General features: G+C 40.5%; 1 protein-coding gene across 2 annotated transcripts in view; it reads right to left on the bottom strand.

Annotated features, from left to right (window-relative positions):
• EPSTI1 (epithelial stromal interaction 1) overlaps positions 1-24,775 on the bottom strand; it is a 128,344-nt gene that overhangs the window by 71,672 nt on the left and 31,897 nt on the right. For both annotated transcript variants that reach the window (XM_023731611.1, XM_023731612.1), the window contains exon 6: positions 10,087-10,160. In XM_023731611.1, coding sequence (XP_023587379.1) covers positions 10,087-10,160 — 74 coding nt within the window. The remainder of the gene's footprint in view (positions 1-10,086; positions 10,161-24,775) is intronic.

Here is a 24,775-nt window from a genome sequence, read left to right as displayed (position 1 = left end):
GACAGATAACCCAATCATAAAATGGACAAAGCACTTAATATATATTTCATCAAAGAGGACATTCAAATGGCCACCAAACACATGAAAAGGTGCTCAGCATCAATAGCCATCAGAGAGATTCAAATTAAAACCGCAGTGTGATACCTTTTCACTCCCACTAGGATGGCTCTTAGATGAAAAAAAAAAAACAGAAAATAACAAATGTTGGCAAGGATGTGGTGAAATTGGAACCCTTACCCATTGTTGGTGGGAATGCAAAATGGTATAGTCATGTGGAAAAAAGATGGCAGTTCCTCAGAAAACTAAAAATAGACGTACCTTATGATGCAGCAATTCCACTCCTAGGTATATACCCAAAAGACTTGAAAGCAGACTCAGAGACTTGTACACCAATGTTCAATTCAGCACAATGCACAACAGCTAAAAGGTGGAAGCAACCTAAATGTCCATTAACAGATGAATGGATAAATAAAATGTGGTACATATATACAATGGAATACTATTCAGCCAGTAGGAGAAATGAAGTCTTGATACATGCTACAAATACAGATGTGCTGGAAGACATTATGCTGAGTGAGATAAGTCAACCACAAAAGGACAAATAAGTCATGTCCTTTTATGACCTCACTTACATTAAAAGACAAGAAAAGGCAAATGTATAGAGAACAAAGTTTATTAGTAGTTACCAGGGGCAGAAGGGATGGGGAAAAGGGGGTTAATGGTGATGGAAATATCACATGAATTAAGAGAGGGTTGCACAGCTGATAATTTTAAATGCTGCCCATAAGCTGTACACCTGTACAAAGCTGAATTTGCAAAAGTTGTGTGAAATATTTACAACCAAAAAAAAAAAAAAAAGAGTAGCTGCTGAGGATGCTTATGTACAACCAAAAACCTCATGGGATTTGGTTTCTTGGTATGGAAGTTTTGGGTCATGGTTGCATGGGACATCCCAGTTAACTGGCCTAACAATACGTTTAATGCATCTGTTCTACCTCCTAGTTCAATATGTAGCGCCTGGGGTCTTAAAAGCTTGCAAGTGGCCATCCAAGACACAACAATTGGTCTCTATTCACCTGGAACAACAGAGGAACAAGACTCAGGAATAGGAGGAGGATATGGAATGTGTAGTTAACTGCTTCCATGAACAACTGCCTCCTTTGCCGTGAGACCAGAAGAAATGGATGGTGCCTGGCTACCATTACTGAATATTTTGACTGAAGATTCCACAGAAGAATCCTGATCAAAAGGGGGAAAATATAGAATAGAATTCCAAATTCTCAAGGACTCCAGATTTCCTGAAGCCATGAAGACTGGATGAACTCCAGAAACTATTGCCCTGAGATAATCTTTAAACCTTAAAACAAAAATATCCCCTGAAGTCATCTTAAAACCAATTAATAGTTTAGCTTAACTAGTAAAAAACGTCTGCCTTGCGCATTATGCTCTTTTAAGATCTATAGGGGATCTCATCTGCAAAAAACTGAAACAAGACCCATACCTCACACCATGCATAAAAACTAACTCAAAATGGACCAAAGACCTAAATATAAAATCGAAAATGATAAAGATTATGGAAGAAAAAAAAGGGACAACACTAGGAGCCCTAATACATGGCATAAACAGAGTACGAACCATACGTAACAATGCACAAGCACCAGAAGAGAGTAACTGACTGTACTAGACTCCAGTGATGTGATATGAAGTGAAACTATTTCATATATCAGGCATTTGTCAATGTTTATCTTTTATCAGTGGTCAATTACATACTGAGAAAATCAAGCTGCCCCTGACATCCGGGAGCTGGGCTGGCACTGGGAGCTAGGCCTTGCTGTTTTCCTGTTGAGAGTAAACAGTTTCATATAATATCAACATCAATGTCAATCTGATGGATCAAGACAAAAATAAGACTACTCCATAACATATCTGAACTGAGACAAAGACACAAACTTTGTCCAAACCACAAAAATGACTAAACATCCCCCAATTCTGGCTAATATGAGTGACTTCCGCTTCTTTACCAATTCCAGTTACAGCTTTAGCCTCGCTCTAGATAACCAACCATAAAATGACCTTTGCTTCCTGGTAACATCCAATCCAGAGCAAAGCCCTGCTTCCTAAAAGCCTCCCCTCAGTTGCCTAACACAGGCCCAAATCCTAAAATAAGTCTTTTCTAACATCTAACAGTTTGTCATACTATGGTGGTTTGCATGTTGTTATGATGATGGAAACTGTCACTGGTACTTCAAATACCAGCAAGATCATCCATGGCATACAGGTTTCAGTGGACCTTCCAGACTAAGACAGACTAGGAAAAAAGGCCTGGTGATCTACTTCTGAAAATTAGCCAACAAAAACCCTGTGGATCACAACCAAATATTGTCTGACACAGTGCTGGAAGATGAGACCCCCTAGGTTGGAAGGCACTTGAAACATACAGTTGTCACTGACAATGGACTCTAAGATACCAGCAAATGTGAAGATGGTGCAGGACTGGGTAATGTTTCATTCTGCTGTACATGGGGTTGCCATGAGTTGGAACCTACTCAACGGTAGCTAACAACAGCAACACCATCATCTTACTGAGGCAGCCCACAGTTCCCCCATGGAGTGGAAAAAGAGATTGGAATTCACTTTATAAGCAACTGCAAATAATTGAGGCATTTAGAGTAGGGGAATGATAGGGCTAAAGAATGTGTTTTAGAAAACTAAATCTGACAAAGGCATGTAAGACAATCGAGAAGAAGAGAACGGTGGCAAAGACAGTAATGAAGTCCTTGCAGTAGTCCTGGGAGTCGAAGAAACACAGAAGACAGACCATACAAGTGGCATATGACAAATGCCCACAGTGTCAGCAGTAGGAATGAAAATCAGCTAACATACACTACGGCATCTGCAGGAAGAATTGATAGTGTGCAGAAATTGTGATTCAGTCTTAACCATTAACATGATTTAACATTCAACGGGCAGGGATTCTCTCTGAGCAGATTTCTAATCAGCTGTTTAGTCTCCTTCTGACGATACTGGTACTTTTGTATCTCTAAGTTCAGTTCATTAGCATAAGACAGAAAGTTATAAATAGGATGACTTTCGATTCACCTTACCTGGATTATAAAATATGGGGTTGGATTTAAGCCTACCATATGGGTAAGGGATCAGTTTAGCCCTTAAGTATCTTTCGGAAGCTCCCATGAAGGGCATTAGAAGTTTTGTGAGCGTATTAGAAGGCAAACTTGGGGCGTTTAAGTGTGCATAGTCAGCAGACCTGCCTAGATTCTCAGCTAGGAGACTAAAAAAGATGAAGATGTGCCTCATACGAACTAATCACACTATTATTCAAATGGAAGTAAAAAGTATGCATGGTTCAGATGGCAGAAATGAAGGAAAATTCCCAACGTTACAATCAACAGGCTGAGCCAGAAGCGATACTTGGTGGTTTAGGAATAAGAAGTACCTGTTTTCCAATACAATTGGTTCCAAGAGCTTTTCCAGCTGTGGTTTTAAGAATCCAGTCCCTTTTCCCTTTACAAACAAAGCGGAAAACTCTACACAGGAGTACAGTACCGCCAGAAAAGGTTACAAAAGCCCATCTACCCTATGGTGAGCTGAATATAATGGTACTAACCTGAGTATAGGGCTGGGAAGAGAATGCCATTCATACATGACAAAGAAGAGAAAGCAGCCATATTTCCTCACTTTTTCTTTTGCCTATTCTAGGCAAAATTTAGATCTTGGTAGGAAGAAACAGAACTCAACTTTGCCCAAGTCTTTCTCTCTGAGCTGTCCCACTCCCTCCAGTAGCCCTCTCCACAGGGACCCCATATCACCACCCCCACTTCCCTGACCTCCAAAGGACATCATGTCCCTAAATTATCTATTTTCTCTAACCTCCCCGAATCATAAGCCCTAGAGTTGGCTGCATCGTTTACTGCCTCTACTACTTCGGTCAATTTTAATTACCTAAGCCTCCTCCTGTAAGATGGGGATAATATATCCCTATTATGGAGTCCTTGGGTGGTACAAATGGTTAACACACACGGCTGATAACCAAAAGTTTAGGAGGTTCAAGTTTACCCAGAGGCACCTCAGAAGAAAGGCCTATTTCTGAAAAATCAGCCACTGAAAACCCTATGGAGCACAGTTCTACTCTGACCCATCTGGGTCGCAATGAGTCCGAGCAGACTTGAGGATGGCAACTGGTTGGTTACTGGTCATAGATGATCTAAAAATTAAAGGGAAGAAATGTATATAGTGTGTCTAATACTGTGCTTGACACTCCACAGGTTCTCATTAATATCCAGCCACTGCCATCAAGTCAATTTCGACTCATAGCAACGACCCCAAAGTGTTTCTGAGGTTGTAAATCTCTATGGAAGCAAACTGCCACATCTTTCTCCCAAGGAGCACTTGTGGTTTCAAACCACCGACCTCTCGGCTATCAGTCAATTGCTTTAACCACCGCACCACCAGAGCTCCTTTCTCATTAATACAGCAATTTCTTATTACTTTGCTTATTTGGTTTAAAAGTCAAGCACTTTGTATTTTAAATAAATAAATAAACGGTCGCTATGAGTTGGAATCGACTCAACAACAACGGATTTTTGTGGGTTCTTTTGGTATTATGCAAAACGGTTATTAGTGACAAAATTGTTTTGGTTCTCCTGGAATCCAGATTTCTGGGTTCATGGAATTGCGGTGGCTCACCCAGGCCATCCACCCTTAGGTGTCCTTTTGAACCTTGAAGTAACTGGTTCCCTGGAGTCACCTTCAGGTCAAACAATAGCTCAGTAAGCAGCTTAGTGGAGACCGTATGGCCTTAGGCATTGGGTTCTTTTGGAAAATTATCTATGTGCAGCCAGCTTCAAGAAGCAGGAACTCTAGGGTCTGACTAGAGGTTGTGTTTTAGGAAGCATGGCGTACCCTTGGTGATTCTGTTTATGTAACTAAGGCACCCTGAAATCTTGCTGGAGCTTTGATGTTATCTTCTGAGAAACTAACATAACAATGACCAATATAACCTGCTTTCACCGTCCCCTCTTCCAAGTGCCTTCCCGATCGATACCTTTGGGTTGATGCTGCCAGATTCAAATCATATCTACTCACAATAAATATATTCTGTTATGCTAATTTTTGATGTTTCTCCAACCATTTAAGTTTTTGACAATAGATATGAATTAAGATTTTAAAAGTTGAATATATAGTATATTCTTGTTTCTGCAGCAAATCCTTAAAAGAGTACTATTTTTCCTAACACCCACACACAAAACGCATCTCAACTACCCTGCTGCTTTCGTCCTACCCTAACCCCCATCGCTGGTTAAATAGGCTGAAAATCCAAACCCTTCACAACATTTGTCTGACAAGAACGCACAATTATAAAGATGACTGTAGCCCACGAAATCAGTTACCATTTAAACTTAAAAATGCCAAGATTTATTTCATCCCATGTTTTATTAAATCACCTAACTCACCACTTCTTTTATCTGGTATGAAAAATCAAAGGTTTATTCATTGTTATTTCAAATCTTCACATCAACCAGTAACACTGACTCATAGAAAAGGCCATTCCGAAAAGTGTCACATTTGAATTTTTGTAAGTAGTAAATAATGACAGAGACTAAAAATCATGGGGAAAACAATGCTGAGGTTAAATGCCCATTTCTAGTCTCCACTTTCATGCTCAAGAATCCTAAAACAAATTCTAAATTGTCAAATTAGAGTTCGTTCCCATCCAGAGTGGCAGACTTAATGCTCCATTAACCTGGTCTGCTCTCAGCCTCCAATGGAAAGAGTCACAGTCATTCCACTTTTAAGGAAAAGACAGTACTGCTGAAGTACATTCCAGAGGTCTTTTCATAAAAACCATCCTGGTGCTCCATCTGCATGTGCAATCTGCTTGTGTGTTTTCAGCCAGCTTGCATGGGCAGATTAATGCGTACAATTAGAAAGCAACCTCACAGGCATTCAATAAACTGCCTTCATTATTACACTCAGGAGAGTCCCTTTGGATGTCAATAAAAGCCTAGTTTTCTGCCTGTTAGCTAAATAATTGACAACAGTAAAAATAATCAGAAGCAAAGGAACGGAGTCAGGAACAAGGTATTAACAAAGAGCACATTAAGCTGTACACAGTGGTGACCCAGGTTACTATCTGAGCTTTGTCTCCAGCAACTTGGATTTATAGTCTATTCAAGCTCATGGTTGCCCTTCTCAGCAGAAAAAAAATACTACTCTGCCCTGCTATTTAAACCACACATCACAGCACGTTGAACACCACCAAGGACATGGGCACTGACTAGTCTGAAAGAATTTCCTATTTGTGTTTCTATTCTGTGTGCCTTAGTTTTGATGGTTTCAGGGAAATCTACTTTTTTCTTTATTCTTCCTTTTCTTTTTTTTTTTTTTTCAGGAGCAGCCTGTTTAGTCTGGTAAAATCTGCACTATTAAAATTCTAATAGTTCTCCTAGACAATTTTTCCACTATAAACGGATTCTAAGAAGGTATGATAAAGACTTCTTACTCAAAGGATCCATCTTTTCTAGAAGTCCCTTTCACACTCCTAGCTCTACAATGGCTATTCATTTCATGAGCTACTGCACTTTTAATTTCAAAAGTAATTCAAAACAAAATACTTAAAAAAGAACTCACACATATACCTCTTCTTGTATTCCTCAATAGGCTTTAAAAATCAATTTGAGACACCTCTCATTTTTAACCACCTTCTTTTTTTCCAGGTTAACTGGGACCTTTATGATAAGGAGACGAAAAGCAAGAGTGAAATGTGCATTTAATTGAATTCAATTCCACTGATAATGTGTATGGTAGCTGGAGGTAGACCCTTTTTCTCTTTACAGAAAACAAAAGATCACCAATCTCTAGCATTTAGTGAAATACAAACTCAAGAAGCTGGAAGATTAGGAGAGAAAGGAGATCGGAGACACAAGCTTCAAGGTCCTTTAAAACCCTAAGCATCTCTCATCCTCATCAGAGTTTTTAAAATTCTGCAGAGAATGGACTTGTACAATTTCTCAGTCTGGTACCTAATACCCCTCACTGGTAAGTAGGTCTTTCCTTGTCCAATATAAAACTAGCATACCACAGCATAAATACATTTATTCTTATTTGTGATTCCAGGCTACTAATGCCCTTATCCCATTCTCTTACCTCCCTCAACTCCTTTAGCTGGACCTAGAAATAAACTCTCATCCAGGGCTTTGAACTGGTTCTCCCCATTTCAGTCATGGCCAAGAAAGAGAAACTGGAACAGACCCAAATTTTTAAAAATTTGGGTAAAGCAGAATGATATCCGAAATGGGAAAAATTATGGGTCCAAGCCCTGTTAGAAACTCAGTCTCCCTCTTAGAAAACAAGAAGAGCATATGAGTTGCATAGCAACCAAATCTCTTGCCCCTCAGATTTTGAGCAGAGTTGGAAACAGTAGTGCCCAGCTCAAAGACAAAGGCTGACAGTGCTGCTGAGAATGTGTGTCGTTCACAGTCCTGCCAATAATCCAGTCTCACGCATCTGGCTCCTGAAAGGACTCACTACATCTCTTCTGAGTCTCCCATTCCAGGGCTTCAATCTGTAATTTTTCCTGTTCCAGTTACCTTTCCAGAGCACCCAAATTGTAAAAATCGGGTCTGTTCCAGTTTTGCTTCATCAGCCATGACTGAACCAGTTCAGACTGGTTCAAAGCCCTGCTCTCATCCATTCTCTACCAAGGATTGTTGTTGTTAGCTGCCCCTGAAGTCGACCTCAACTCATGATGACCTTATGTCCAAAAGAACAAAAACTCTCCTGGTCCTGCATCATCCCCACAATCAGCGACACGTTCAAGTCCATAATAGTGGCTATTGTGCCAATCCATCACACCAAGGGTCTCCCATATCCTTGCTGGATCTCTACTCCTCTAGCGACAGATCCCTCCTGATAATATGTCCAAAGCAAGCAAGCTGGACAAAGTTCTGTTGTGATTTATAAGGTTTTCATTGGCTTATGAAAGTACTTTCGGAAGTACATCACCAGGCCTTTCTTACTAGTCTGTCTTAGTCTGGACGCTCTGCTGAAACCTACCCACAACGGGTGCCCCTACTGGTATTTGAAATACCAGTGGCATAGCTACCAGCATCATCCCAACATGCAAGCCATCACTGTATGGCAAACTGACAGACATGTGGTGGCTACTCACGAAGAAGGAGGTAATAATACATTAATCTACTGCCTCCCTCCTGCCGTCTCTCTCTTGAAGGCAGTCAGTTTCTCCTGGTTTTTAGTTTCTCGCCAACCCCCTTATCCCTACGCCTGCCTTAGAACAAGACTGAAGAGAGACAGGCTATGGATTCTGTGGCTAAAATGAGAGTATAGTAATACCAATTTAAGGGGAATAACATCACTTGCTAGCATTTCCACCCTATCCTATGCCATCTTCCACCTGTTTTCTGGGCTGGTTAGCTCAGGCCAGATTACCTAGAGTGCTCAGTGGCAAAGTAAAGGACTCATAAACTTCTTTTTCCCTTCCTGCCTCTGAGTCATAAAGCAAGAAGAAGCTGTGTTGTGATAGAGGCAGGATAATTTCAGTGGTATGAAAACACCAGAGGAGGCTTTTCTTGGAGGAGGAATACACTCTAGGGTGTCACATACGCTCACCCCAAATGAAGAGTGATCTTAAATTGTGTAAATGAGGGGCAATAAAGGGAAAAGAGAAGAGGAGGCAGCCAGAAAACAGTCCATATGAAACAGGAAGCCAATTACTAGTTCTGCATCAGAAAAGCTTGTGCATAGTCTCTACAAAATAAAAGTTGTATGATCACATTCAACAAGGCCCTCTGTGAGAAGTATCATTTCAAATCCCTATAATGTTCAGGGACTTTTATGCCATTTACATAAGTTATTCCATTTAATCTTTACAAATGAACTATGGAATAGATATCTTTAGCCCTGTTTTTAAAATGAGAAAACTGCAGCTTAAAGAGGTTTAGTAGTTTGTCCAAGGTCAAAGCTGGGAAATGGAGCTGGGACTGTGAACCCACATCTGTCCAGTTCTAATGCCACTAGATTTGGAATTAATCCAGGAGCCAGGCTCTTTGGTTTTTATCTACTCTTTTAAGCAGTGGGCAGGTAACCTAGCACACAAGCTTATCCTTAAAGCCTATATAATAGCAGAGCTGATTATCTTCATTATAAAGCACATAGTAGTTGCTCTATATGAAACACTGATGGTTCAGTGGCAGAATTCTTGCCTTCCATGCAGAAGACCCTGGTTCAATTCCCAGCCAATGCACCTCATATGCAGACACCACTCATCTGTCAATGGAGGCTTGTGTGTTGCTATGGTGATGAACAGGTTTCAGTGGAGTTTCCAGACTAAGATGGATTAGGAAGAAAGGCCTGGTGATCTGCTACCAAAAATTAGCCATTGAAAACCTTTAGGATCACAATGATCTGATTCTCAACTGATCGTGGGGATACCACAGGACCAGGCAGCATTTCGTTGCACTGTCCATGGGGTTGCCGTGAGGTGGGGGCAGACTCAACAGCAGCTAACAACAACAGTTGTTCTCTCCATATTAGCTGATGCTATTCACAAGTCACACTGGGAAAACTACCATGGTGTATGACCACCAACTGGGAATTCTGCCAGTAACAGCTAATGATTTCTCAATTCTCAGTCTAGAAAAGTATGGCAATTATTTAATAGTCCTCAATCCAGGAAATAAATCCCTTGTTAGTTTAGACTCTACTTGGACTGGTTTTCTTATATTGGTATTTTGGAAGTCATCATAACTAATCTGAAGTACCTGGGATCACCAAATAATCAAGCCTTCCTAGTCATTTATAATGGAGAATTCTTCAAATTTAGCAGTACAGTCTCTAATTTACTGACTACTAAAGAATACTTGGGTGAGTACAGATGTCTCCAACCTCAGAACCTTCCTTAGATAATGACAGAGTTCAAATACATAATTAATACAACAGCCAATAATCCAATACCATATGCTGTTTTGAAAAGTTACCATCACCTAGAATATAAAAGCAGGATGAACAATACATGTATAAAGACATGAGGATCTGAAAACTTAAACTTACTATTGCTGATGTTCTCTAAATGCGTCTCTTCTGAGGTTTTCCTGAAGTCTCTTTTTCTCCTCTAGTTTATTGCTCTGAAAGCACAAAGATCAAAATATAATATATTAGAGAAGCTTTAAGCAGAATCATGATGTTAAAGTTACCCAGCATCCAAATTCTGTAGTCCTGTGACTTCCATAGTCTAATATGGAACCCTACAAGGACTTCCAAGATGGTATTCCTTTCAGAGCCTATGAGCACTAGAATGGAATCTAGGAGCCCCAAATTATCTCCATAGCTCCCCTCACTCAACCTGATGGGTATAATCAAAGAATCAGTATTTCATACTTTTATTCTTTAGTTCAAACAGTAGGAACATTTACATTTTAAGCAGTGTTTCCAAAATGTTCACATGGAAACATGAGATTTCCATACCAAGTATGTTAAATTAAAATTATAATAAGTGGTTATGCAGTTCATTAAAAAACTTATATACACACCACTTCCCACCAAAGCATTCAGGAAAAGCTTTTCAATAAGCCAACCAAACTCCCTTCTGACTTAGATTCAGATACTTAAAGCTGTTGAGAATTGATGTCATAAAAAAAAAAAAAAGAGAGAGCGAGAGAGGCATCCACTTGAATAGGAAAGAGTTCATTTTTTTTAAATTACTTATTAGGAGAGCACAGAGACAAGGACTTCATAGCTGATATGACTGTCACCATGGCTCTGGCATATTTTAATCCATCTTAAAGAATCCAGGAACACTTGCTTTTTGCCCACCATGATACAACTGTTCTTTTCTTGAACTTGCCTATGAAAAACAAGCAAAATTCCTAGACAACAAATTTAATGGAGAGTTGAAGAAAGTTCCATAACACAGAAGAGATATGAAATTATAAATGACTCCCAGGGAGACAGCTGGGTTTGCTTTAACAAAAAGCCTGGATCTGCCCAGCAGGAAAACCCATGGAAAGGAAATAATGGAAATCATCACTTTCAAACCCTGGCATAAGTTTGGTTCCATCTTTTTTTCTTTTTTTTGGGGGGGGGGGCTGTTCATATTGTTCATTTCCATGAAAGTCTTCATTTGTAGAACAATTTACTACTCTCCACTTTGAAAGGCAAAATGGATTATGATTTCAGTTTCAGGAAAAAAAAAATTGGCCAAAGAAATTAGCGGAATCAATTACAATGCAAAGCAACTAGATTAGTAATGGAACAGAATTCTACGAAACAAACGAATAGAGAATTGTGGAACAGAATAAACATAATTCCAATCTAGTAAAAATCCTGACTCATGAGCCCAAAAGTGATCAACTGTGATAAGCTTCCCACACTCTATACACCCTGAGCCCAGCAAAAAAAAAAAAAAAGAAAAAGGTAAAAGATGGCAAGAAAGTACTAGGTATTGATTAAACCAGGATTAGGAACATTACTTCCAGAAGAGTGACAAAACATACAAGCATCAATAGACAAAGGCTGGGTTCCTTTAGCAAGGTCAGAATTTGAGAAGTTAAATGCTTTTAATCTCATCACTAATAGATTATCGAAGTACACAACTTCAACTTCACAAAACAGTTACACAGCAGCTAAATTACATCCTAAAAAGGTCTGCCTACTCTTCAGCAGAAGTCTGGAGAGAAGTATTTTCCAAAATATTAGATGATTTGAGAAATTTTATTCAATACCTACCAAGGTTGGTTCCAGATTTAGTATTTAATCAGACTGTTTCTTTCCATTTAACAGTGACTTAAGCAGTCACTCAAACATTCTTACAACTGTATACAAATGCAGAATGTTAAATCTCTAAGAATATGAGATCTAGAGAAAGAAAATATGGAATCCATTCCAGCTCCACCATCGCTGACTGACTGATCTTAAGCAAATCATTCAATACTCCTGAATCTCATTTATTCAACAAGCATTATCAAATGCCCATTATACGGTGGATACTGGGAATACAGATATGAACACAGCAATGCCTACCCTGGAGAAACTCAGAGTCTAGCTGGGGAGACAATCAAGAAAGTAATATGACAGTATGGTGTGTTAAATATGTTAGGGGATTGTTGTTCTTGTTTTAGTTGCCATTACATTGGCTCTGACTCATGGAGAACCCATGTACAATTGAACAAAATGTTGGCAGACCCTGTGCCATCTTCATGATCATTGGTATGTTTGAGTCCACTGTTGCAGCTATTGTTGTCAATTCACCTCATTGAAGATTTCCCTCGTTTTCACTGACCCTCTACTTTACCAAACTTGATGTGCTTTTCTAGCGACTGTTCTTTCCTGATGACATGTCCAAAGTTTAAGAGAGTCAATGTCTCACCATCCTCGCTTCTGAGGAACATTCTGGTTGTATTTCTTATAAGACTGACTTGTTTGTTCTTTTGGCAATCCACAGTATATTCAATATGCTTCACCAACACCATGTTTGAATATATAAATTTTTCTTCTGTCTTCCTTTTTAACAATCCAACTTCTGCATGCATATAAGGCGACTGAAAAGACCAAGGTATGGGTCAAATGCACTTTAGTCATCAAAGTGACATCTTTGCTTTTGAAAACTCTAAAGAAGTCTTTTGCAGCAAATTTTCCCAATGCAATACATCATCTGATTTCTTGAATCCTGCTTCCATGGATGTTGATTGTTAATCCAAGTAGAATGAAATCACGGACAACTTCAATTTCTTCTCCATTTATCATGTTTTTATCAGTCCATGTTAGGGGATAGAGGTTTACAAATAATGTGATGTGAATACACAGAAGAAGCACAGAAGTGTGTGAATGGGAAATATTCAAGAGTTCCACTTCACTTATTCAGTGCCTACTAAGTGGTAGACCCAATGCTGGGTCCCTGGAGCCAAGAAGTTGAGTAACACTCGGAATGTGGTTTTTATCCTCAGGTTCATGGATAAGGTGCATGTTGGAAATATGCTCACTTTTATGGAGAAAGGGCCCACAGCTTTCTTTAGATTCCCTAAGGGGTCGATGATCACATAAAAGGATACAAATCATGAATCTAATTAGAAGTAGAAATTATAGACAGAGACCAGTCTTTAAAAACAAGCAAGGCTTTTCCAGGAGGAGAAGGATGTGGTGGGGACAGGGCTACTGCACTCCATTGTGCCGGTTGTTTACTGCCCAGGGGAGCCCAGCAGAGAGGAGAGGAAAGGCTGAAACAGAGCCAGCTCACCAAACCATGCACCCTGACATGGGGCTACTTCGGCTCAGAGGAGGTGTCTTTTCTATTTCTCACGAAGGCACCATTTATCACCAGTCGCGTGCCCATGGAGCTGTCTGCCTGGTGGAAGAATCAGTTTCTAATTTGCACGAAAGCAATGATGGACTAGTGGCATTCCCAGGACTTGGTGTGTTTTCAAAGCATGAAGGCACAGGAGAATATGCCAGTTCTGGGAACCCCAAGATGCTCATGGATAAACTGAAAGGTGTTTGCAGAGAGATTGGTGGAAGAAAAGGTTGAAATAGTAGAAAGGGCCAACTATAACTGAACTTACATGCTAAGTTAAGGAGTTTGGACTTCATAAAAGGCAATGAGGAGCCATTATGCTATTTTGAGCAGGTAAGTAAGCACTTCACTCTGAGAGCAACATGCAGGAAGAGCTGGAGAAAGGGCGGGACCACAAATGTAAAAGAACCAACGGGGAGGTTCTCACAATCATCCAAGAGTCCAAACTAAGACACCAGGGACGGAGAGGAAAGGACAGACACTAGAAAAATGCTGGGGCAGAAATAATAGGAGGGATGACTACATGGATGTGGAGGAATAAGAAAGGGGGACAGAGAGCAGAATGAGTACCATTTAAGGGTACCAGAATGAATATGAGTTCACTTTTGAACCTGTTGGATTTGGGGTATAATTATGTGACATCTAGGGAGAAATATCAAGCATGCAGTTAAATATAAGGCTCTGGGATTCAGAAATGTGGTCTGGGCTGGAGACATGGATTTCAGAAATCAGCAGCACAAGTGGGAACTAAAGCCTTAAATGTGGGTGAAAGCACCTAAGGAGAGGATAGCATGAGCAGAGAGATACTAGAGGAGACCAAAGGATGGGTCTGGGGGATCATCAGCAGTGGGAAAACAAGCAGAGGAAAAAGAGCCAGAGGAGATCCAGCGGGGTGGAATGGCAGTTAAGACTTTGAAGGGCTATTTAATAGTTAAAATACTATAAAACAGTTGCCTTCGAGTCAATGCCAACTCATGGTGACCCCATGCATTACCGAGCAGAACTGTGGTCCATAGGGTTTTCTTGGCTGTAATCTTTATGAAGCAGTTTGACGGACCTTTCTTCTGTAGAGATACTGGATGGGTTTGAACCGACAACCTTCAGGTTAGCAGCCGATCACAAACTGCTTAAGCCACCTAACCTTCTAAAATACTGTAAAGTGTTTAAATAAGCTAGAGATTGAAATGGCTCCAGTAAGTTTTTCAATTGAGAACACCATTGGTGATCTTATAGGAACAGAAGCCAAAATCAGGCCACTAAGGAAGAAATAAACATACGGAATCAAAGAAAGTTAAGTTGCTAAGCCCACTGAGCTCAATATCACCCAGGGAACATTTTTAAGAGAGAGATTCTTGGGTTCAGATGATTTCTATACACTCAGTCCACAGACTGGCATTTGGGAAACAAGGTGATAGAGAAATCTTTCAATAAGTCGAGCCACCATGTAAGGGATGGAGGAGTTGAAAGCAAATCAGAGTAATGAGAGACTTGAGTATCATTATATCCTGAGAGAGAAAAAAAGCAAGAGAGCAACAGGAGAAAAGAGGGCTGAACTGATGGAGCAGCATGGTTCCTGAGGAGCTAGGAAGACACAGCGGAAGCACAAGTGGAAGGATTCAGCATAGAAACAACGAAAGGCACCATCTTATTCCTCCTGAGATGGGATGGCGTAGAAGCAGCAAAGGAAGAGTAAGGAAGTGGAAAAATAAAAGTACTTGAGGCCTGATGATTTTTATTTCCTGTGACATGGAGATGAGGTTATCTGCTCAAAATGAAAGGATAAGCTAAAGGGCATACGAAGTCATGCAAGATATTGGTCAGTAGAGACGGTTCTGCAATGCCAAGGAAAATTGCCTGCTATTGTCAAGGCTCAGCTGAGATGGAAGCCCTGAACCCTGGTGTGGCAAAAGAGTCATACGTGTTTTTCTGCAGCAATCTCATTTGTGCGGCATTAGTGTAAATGAAATAAATGAACCCATCAAATTTGTACGGAAAATAACAATAATCTTCTCTCTGCCTTCCTCACAAGAGGTTGATAAAACCAAGTCAAACGAGATAGTGTTAAAGCACTTCTTCGCATTTATAAGTAGGTTAGGACATCCTTGTAGAGTGCTTAGGCATTGCACTAAGTGTCTTGCACATATTGTATCCGTTAATCCTACCAGTCCCAGGAGGTAATTATTATTATTATTATCACACCCATTTTACAGATAAGGAAAGTAAAGCACAGAGAAACTAACTGCCTACCCTTCTGGTACTGCCTCTGCATTTCAGATATAGTGTTGATGTCCCAACACTATTTTTTGACGGAACTCTACTAGGTTTCAACAACTGGAGGCTTAATATGCACACCATTTCATCCACAAAGAAATGCATGATGTAGGAACTATATTTCTGGGAAACACTGGTGTTCCTTGAAAGTTTTCAGAAATGGACATCTTATCCCAGTTTATAAAAGACGATTGAAATAATTTTCTCAATGTTGAGTTTTACCCTAAAATTGTTCTTAAACCTTTAACTGTTACTACTACTTGTCTCTTAGAAATAAGAAACAAGTGTGAGTCCTTACTAATATGCATTTAATATACATACCTTATTTTCTACTGATTAGTCTCTAGTCCACTTTATAGCATTCAAAATAATGATGTTTCTCAGTGTTTGCATAAAACACCATGAGTTCCTGTGCTCCAAATGACTTTGGCAACCATGAAGGCTTTAGATGCCACTCATCACCCTGTGATCAATCTCTGGCTGGTTTCCTGCCCTTTCTGAGTCTATTCCCCATCAGAAAAAAATGGAGGTTATAATACCCCAAGGGGTTGATAAAATCAAATGAAAGCATTTATAAACTATGTCCAAAAATACTCATTGCCATCTAGTCAATTTTGCCCCATACGGACCCTAGATGATAGAGAAAAATTGCCCCATAGGGTTTCCAAGGCTGTAACCTTTAATCTTTACAAAAGCAGACTGCCACATCTTTCTCCCATGGAACAGCTTGTGGGTTCAAACCGCCAACCTTTCAGTTAGCAGCCAAGTGCTTAACCCACTGCATAATATTATTCCAAATGTAAGCAGATTGAAGACAGAATAAGATACCCTATATTGGGTAGGAAGGGTCTTTGACATGAAATGGAAGCTTTTCAAAGTTTGTGGGTGTTACAAAAGCCCAGAAAAACAAACTATTACTTAATTCATCAATGTGATTGGCGGGGCGGGGGGGGTGCAGTAAGTATGGTGAAGGTCTGCTCCCATAGCACTAAATTCAGGTGAAAGGCTTGCTGTGAGGATTTATGAAAGCATATCTACTTACGCTGCCAGATTCAGCGCTAACCAAAGTACTCGCACCTAATGTGCTGTCTTTTTTTTAAACCACTTTTACTCTGATGCACTAATATTTTAGAGACATTTTCTCAGCTTTATAGCTTTCTAGGAGAAGAAATTAATACACCATTTTAACATCACATTGGTTGTATTAGTTCCCTATTGTTGCTGTAACAAACTACAGGCAGTCCCGGGTTACGAACATCTGACTTACAACCAACTCATACTTGTCCTTCAATGTTATGTAAATTTGCCCTTTCTTTGCAACAAATTCTTCCTCACAGTCACCTACACTAGCTGCACGTGTAGCTCTTACATCACTGAAAAGCCTCCGAGCCTTTTCTTGCACTAAAGTAAGGCTAAATAAGAACCGAATCCACCTGTTCCAACTTACCTACAAATTGAACTTAAAGACATAGTTGGGAACGGCTCTCATTCATAAACCAGGGACTGCCTGTACCACAAACTTAGTGGCCTACAACAACACAAATATCTTATAGTTCTGGAGGTCGGAAGTCAAAATGGGTTTCACTGGGCTAAAATCAAGGTGTTGACACAGCTGTATTCCTTCTGGAGGCTCTAGAGGAGCGGACGTTGCCTTGCCTTTTCAGCTTCTAGAGGTCTCCCACATTTCTTCGCTCGTGGCCCTTTCCTCCATCTTCACAACCAGTAATGGCAGGTTGAGTCCTATCATCTCTCTGGTTGTCTCTCTTCTTTCCTTTTCCGCTTGTTTTCTTTTTAATTGTGTTTTAGGTGAAAGTTTACAGGGCAAATAGTTTCTCATTGAAAAATTTATACACAAATTGTTTTGTGATATTGGTTGCAATCCTCGCCTTTTCCACTTTTAAGAACCCTTGTGATTACATTGGGCCCACCTGGGTAATGCAGGCTAATGTCTCTATTTTAAGATCAGTTGATTAGCAACCTATTTCCATCTGCAAATTTAATTCCCTTCTGCCATGTAACATAACATATTCACAGATTCTGCGGATTAGGATGTTGACATCTTTGGAGAAGAGGCATTATTCTGCCTGCCACATGGGTTATAATCTATTTTTAAATCAATAAATGTTAGACACACAATATGCCAGATACTTCACAAAAGCTTGGCTCTCCTCAGCCCTCTGAGGCCTGGCTTTGGAATGTGGGCAGTGAGAACAGGGGGGAGGGGTACCTCTTTCATTTAGGGCTAAGCAGTGGTGTGCTTTGTAAACATTTAACAACCAGCTCTGGCATGAGGAGGAGGGGATGTTGGTTTGTATAAGTTGCCAATTTCCATGGTGTAAATACTTGCACCAAGACTGATTTCAAGCTACCAACATGAAGGCAACTAGCTCACAAAAATCCTGAAAACTGAACAATCCACTCTCACAAGCCAGCACAAGGAGGATCTAGCACACCACTAGAAGTGCATATACCACCAACATACTCTAGTATAGCGTTTCAAGTTTGACTGAAGCATCCCTGTGCCCTCTCCAAACTTCCCCTTTTGTCCATAGGATTAGCTCTCCTGGGCCCCACTGACAATCAGATGCTAAAAAGCTGGCCTCCCTCCTGCATATTAAGGATTCAAAGAACATCTGCAAATGCTGGCAGGAAATCCAGTTCCCTCTCCTCTCAGGATATACTGTACTCAGTGTCATATGCACCAATGGTGACTAATCAGATTGAGATTCAGTGACCACTCTGGTGAGCCCTTCTTGGAGAGTGAAAAGTGGAGGGCAGGATGGATCAAGACCTGGGCTACACAGAGGCCAAGCTGTGCTCTCGGGGCGGCACAGGCTGCTCGGATTCGACTTGGCTGAGAGTTCCTGGGCAGCAGCCATTTGCCAGGGAGGAGGGCGGTGTTTTGCAGGCTGGTGTCCATGTGTGTGCTTGTCGTGCATTTTAAAAAATAAATGCTCCATAAGCACAGCCATTAGCACTTGCTTTGGCCATTTTTACACTGGAAAAGTGAAGTGTGCCACTTCTAGATGCCTTAATGTCCATTTTTCTTTTATCTGACATCAGCTACTAAACAGGCTTACATTTAGTGAGAAAGGCATGGATGTCTATCCCACAGAAGGGCTAGGTCATGGTAGTAGTGCAGACCAGTCAGCAGAGAAAATCAAGTCTGCTGACGGGCCAAGGTGCGCTGTTGCTTCTCTTGTGAAGTAGTGTAAATTAGAGCTCCTCAAACTTTTATACGCACAAGAATCCCCCGGGGACCCAGTTAAAATGCAGATTCTGAACTCAGAAGGTCTGGTGTAAAGTCCATGAGTCTTCATTTCCAGCACACTTCCAGATGATGCCCATGTGGACAGTTCAAGGACCATTTGAATAGCAAGGGTCTACAGCTCAACTAGAAGTCCCTCGGTGATGCAAACGGTTAAGCACTCAGCTATTAACTGAAAGGTTAGCAGTTCGAACCCACCCAGAGGTGCCTCAGAACACAGGCCTAGCAATCTGCTTGCAAAAGGCCACAGCCTTGAAAACCTTATGGAGCAGTTCTACTCTGCACATTTGGGGTCGTCATGACTCAGAATCAACTCGATGACAACAACAACAACGTATCAACTGGAGTTCCAGGTGGTGCCAATTAAGTGTTCACCTGCTAACCAAAAGGTTGGAGGTTCAAGTCCACCCACAGGTGCCTCAGAAGAAAGGTCTGGCAATCTACTTCTGAAAAATCAGCCATTGAAAACTCTATGGAGCACAGTTATACTCTGACACACATGGGGTTGCTATGAGTCAGAGTCAACTTGACGGCAACTGGTTTAACACATCCGCTCTCTCACCCCCATCTCTCACTTGTGGGCATATTTGTAATAACAATCATTACAGTCATCACATTAGAGAAACCAATCTAATCAAGATTTCTGTGTTCATTGTCTAGTGTTATGGTATAACCTGGAAAGGGAAAAAAAAATCTGCTTTTACTCAATGTTAATGACAGTATTTCAGCCACTAACTGGATAGTACCCATGAAGAAATGAGCTATAAATGACCCACAAGCAAGCCAATTGTGGGTATTAAATGACAACTAATAATGACTTTTAGGATAAGAAATTGCAACTAAATAATTCTTCAGGGTGTGCGAGCCTCTGAATTCAGTCCCTAGTGATGATCTGAGGACTGCCTTTGTCCCATCTGAAATGCAGAAAGATTCTGCTCTGTGAAGGGAACACCTCTTCTACAATCACAAGGCCAATGTGTGAAACTTCTTTTGAAGGATAAAATAGTGGGGGAGAGGGGAGGAGAGAGACTTGGATGACGAAAAGAAGAATGGGGAATAGAGAAGCAGAAAAAGAAGAGAAAGACCAAAAAAAAAATTTTTTTTAAGTTTTTGTAATAAAAGCTTTTCAACTAAAGGTGTAATAGCTGATCAGCTGGAAACAGAGTGCTTAATCACATTATGTAAACAAAGCTCCTATACTCCTTTTTTAACCTCTAGCGTTTTATTACAGACTATCTTTCACAGTTCCTCTTGTGCAAGTCCAGTCTCCCTCCACCCCTAGAGCCTACATCTCTAAAGCAACAGAGATGGTCATGGCCTTGGGAGAAGAGACAGGGGTGCTTACAGAATTATTTCACAGGAAAAACTCAGAGAGGGGTGGGGGCCTGTCCCAAGTCACAGAGCACAACGGGACATCTTCCAAGTAAGACTTAACAGTCTGCTCTCCCAGTCAGAGAGCTCCTCGGGGAAGAGGAAGACTCATATACCTTTATTCATTCCATAAGTCATTAGCTTTGGGATTCATTAACTGTAACAGGTGAAAACATCTGTTGCTTGGTAACCAGGTTTACATTTTGACTAACACAAAATATTTAAAAGAAAAAGGGAAGGAAGGAAGGAAAAAAAGGAGAAAAGAAGGGGAGGAGGGAAGGGGGAAGGAAGGAAGGGAAACAGGAGGAATAGAAATTGTGTTTCCACCAAAATCTAAGAAGTGTCCTGAATATAACCAAACACTTCAAGGGACAGAGTAGCAGGGGTGGGGGTCTGGGGACCATGCTTTCAGGGGACATCTAGGTCAACTGGCATAACAAAGTTTATTAAGAAAATATTCTGCAAGGACTTCTGGGCAACATGCTGCTATAGACAGAAGCACCATGCCGTCCCTCCACAGCAAAGATCCAAAAAACTAAGTCAAACAGAGACACAAGTCAATCCTGAAACCCTAAGCATCAAGAGAAAAGACAAAGAACTCAGCACCGAATGGAATAAGAAACTGACCGAGAACAGAGAGCGAAGAGAGATACATGCAGAGGCCCCCTATCAGCTACCGTAGCACAGATCCACCATCTTGGACTTCTATTGGAGATATGCAAACAGGGGGTACGAGAAAGCAGCTTCACCGAGTTTCCAGAAGGAGACAGAACAACCGGTAACCAGCGATATATCCCCCCCCCCTTCTTCACCTGCACTTGGCCTCCTCTGCTTCCTGCAGCGACAGTCTCTGGGCCAGGAAGCACTGGTTTCAGCCCAGTGTTGCTTGGATTCCAACCACCCACACTGGTCAGCTCCCTGAGTACTATTTGTTGGCTGCTGGTACTGTTTTTGCCACTTCTTTAGATTTCTTCCTTACCTCTCACCACCTCCCCGTCCTTTCTCTCAATTACCTGGCTCCTTGTGCCGTCTTTTCTTCTTTCTGAAAGGCTGTGAAACACCATTCCACTGTGAAACTGCTTCCCGGCCCATGCTGCCACACTGGTGGGACCCCCAGGGCTTTTTTTGTTTGTTCTGTTTTGATTTCTTTGTTTGTTTGTTTTCTTGGCTTGGGAGCCCCTTCTAGCTGGGCAGTACGGCATGGCTTGGGAGCTACTCCCTTACTCTGCTCAGATGCACCGTGACGTCACTGGGGGCATTTCTTTTTTCTTGTTTTTTGTTTGTTTTGTTTCTTTCTTTTGTTTTTTTCTCTCTTTTTTCCTTTTTGTCTTTCTTCATTTCCAGTTTCTGGTCTCTCTATACTTACCTTCTCTTCCTGTCTCCTGAATACCTGGTGCTGTGTGACACTTCTACCCTTTCTAGCCAGACTGTACTTCACGGCCTGGGAGCAACTTCCCCAGTCCTAGCAGCCATATTGGTGGTATCCCTGGGGGCTTTTCTTTTTTCCTATAATTTTTATTTCTTCGTTTTTTTAATTTTACCCTGTTTCTTCTTCTTTTTTCTTTTTGTTTTTCTCCATTTCTCAGTCTCTCATCTATCCACTCCAGCAGCTCCCTTAGCATTCTTTTTTGTTTGTTTGTTTGTTTGTCTGTATGGTTTTGGCTCCTGTTCTTCTCTCCTCTTTCCCATAACCATCTTAGCTCCACACATCACAATCTCCCCCCTCCTTCCTGCCTACCTGCACTGTGCGCTGAACATCACACTCCCAAGCAGCACAGCCACGGCCTACCGGAACCTGCCCTGCACTGATTCCTGACCCGCCCTGTTGGCCCTAGTACGTGCCACAAACAACCCATCCCAGCAACTCCCCTAGAGCTGGACCTGCCCTGCTATACAGTACCTGAGTGACTGACCCTGCACACTGGAGAAGGGGGTGAAAAGTATCACGCCCACGGAGGAGCAAACAAAAAAGAATGCACAGGATTCCTGCTCAGACATAACCAAATAAAACAAAAAAGCAGAACAAAACAAACAAATCCACAATCAATAAATGAGGAAAATAATAACTGAATGCCCCGAAGACAGCAGACAATATCAAAACATATACAAAAACAGGACAGGATGGTTCTAGTGGGCATCCAAAATAAAACACCAGATGACTTTCCAGTAGAAGAAAAGGCACTAGAACTACCTGATAGAGAATTCAAATCTCTAATATTCAGAATTATCTAAGAGTTGAAGCAAATAGCAGACAAAAATGAGGAAAAAATAAATTTATGGAAAATACAAAAAAAAAAAAGGAAGAATTCAAGAAAATAATGCAAGACCAAAATGCAAAACTAAATTCACAACTAGAAATCATACAAAAACAACAATTATAAATCCAAAAGATAAACAACAAGATTTCAGAAATGGACAGTGTCATAGAAGGGCTGAGGAGCAGGTTTGAAACGACGGAAGACAGGATTAGCAAAATTGAAGACAAACACTTGGCTACAACTCTGAGGAAAAATCAGAAAAAAAAATGAAGAAAAATGAAGAAACCCTGAGAATTATGTGGGATACAATCAAAAGCAAAAATCTGCAAGTGATCAGAGTTCCAGAACAGGGGGAGAAAACAGAAAACACAGAGAGGATCACTGAAGAATTGCTGACAGAAAACTTCCTCAATATCATAAAAGATGAAAAGCTGACCATCCAAGAAGCTCAACGAACCCCATATAGGATAGACCCCAAAAGAAAATCACCAAGGCATATCATAATCACACTTGCTAAAACCAAAGACAAACAAATAATCCTGAGAGCAGCTCGAGAAAAACAAAAAGTCACATACAGAGGAGAAACAATAAGACTAAGCTCGGATTATTGGGCGCAAATGATACAGGGAAGAAGGCAATAGGATGACATATATAAAACTTTGGAAGAAAAAAAATTGCCAGCCAAGAATGATATATCCTGCAAAACTCTCATTCAGATATGATGGTGAAATTAGGTCATTTCCAGATAAACAGAAATTAAGGGACTATATAAAAACCAAACCAAACTTGTAAGAATTATTAAAGGGAGTCCTTCAATCTGAGAACAAACAACATCAGATAACAGGCTGAATCTAGGGCACAGGATTCTACTAGCCAGACACCAACCTAGGAAATGAACTCTCAAGGACTAGCCGAAACCAAAAGAATTACAACAGGGCACCAGAGATGTTAATCTGTAAATGACAACAGCATCAGAACAATAAAAGAGGGAATAAATGGTGTAGGTATAGAACCTTCTAACGGAGAAGAAGCCAAGGTGATACCAAGTAATAATAAACTGGTTCAAACCTAGGAAGATAAGGGTAAATTTCAAGGTAACCACAAAGAAAGTTAACAAACCTACTCATGAAAATAAAGAAAAAAAACATAAAGTCACAGTAAAAACAAAACCTACAAAAACAAAAGAAATGAAAAAAAAATCCACAAACAAAAGGAATTCAACACAAGAGAGTAAGAGGAACAAAGAAAATGTCAGCACCACAAAAAAAGCACTACAAAATGACGGCAATAAACTCACATCTATTAATAATTACACTGAATGTAAATGTCCTAAATGCACCCATAAAGAGATGGACAGTGAAAGAATGGACAAAAAAAAAACAGGATCCATCAATATGCTGTCTACAAGGGACAAACCTTAGAAACAAAGACGTAAATCTGTTAAAAATCAAAGGATGGAAAAAAATATATCAAGCAAAGAGCTACCAAAAAAGAGCAGGTGTGGCAATACTAATCTCAGATAAAACAGACTTTAAAACAAAATCCACCATAAAAGACAAAGATGTACAATATATAATAATTAAGGGTACGATTCATCATGAAGACATAACCATAATAAACATCTACGCACCCAATGACAGGGCTCCAAAACACATAAAACAAACTGTAACAGCACTGAAAAGAGAAACTGACAGTTCCACAATAATAGTAGGAGACTTCAACACACCACTCTCGGTAAAGGACAGAACATCTAGAAAGAAATTCAGCAAAGATACAGAAGACCTAAAGAGCACAATCAACCAACTTGACCTCACAGACATATATAGAACACTCCACCCAACAGCTGCAAAGTACATATTCTTTTCCAATGCACATGGAACGTTCTCCAAAATAGACCACATCTTAGGCCACAGAGCAATCCTCAACAAGCTCCAAAACACTGAGGTAATACAAAGTATATTCTCTGACCACAATGCCATCAAGGTAGAAATTAACAACAGGAAGAGCAAGGAAAAAAAAAATCAATTACATGGAAACTGAATAATACCCTGCTTACACTTCATTGGGTAATAGAAGAAATCAGAGATGGAATGAAAAAATTCCTAGAATCAGACAAGAATGAAAACACATCATACCAAAACTTTCGGGACACTGCAAAGGCAGTCCTCAGAGGACAATTTATAGCAATAGACGCACACATCAAAAAAGAAGAAAGAGACAAAATCAAAACATTAACTACAGAACTCAAAGAAATAGAAAGTGAACAGCAAAAAAAGCCCACAGCCA

The sequence above is a fragment of the Trichechus manatus genome, unplaced genomic scaffold (assembly GCF_000243295.1).
Source record: "Trichechus manatus latirostris isolate Lorelei unplaced genomic scaffold, TriManLat1.0 scaffold00044, whole genome shotgun sequence".
Classification (NCBI taxonomy): domain Eukaryota; kingdom Metazoa; phylum Chordata; class Mammalia; order Sirenia; family Trichechidae; genus Trichechus; species Trichechus manatus.
Note: the sequence above shows the minus strand (reverse complement) of the source record. Positions and strands in the feature narration are given on the sequence as shown.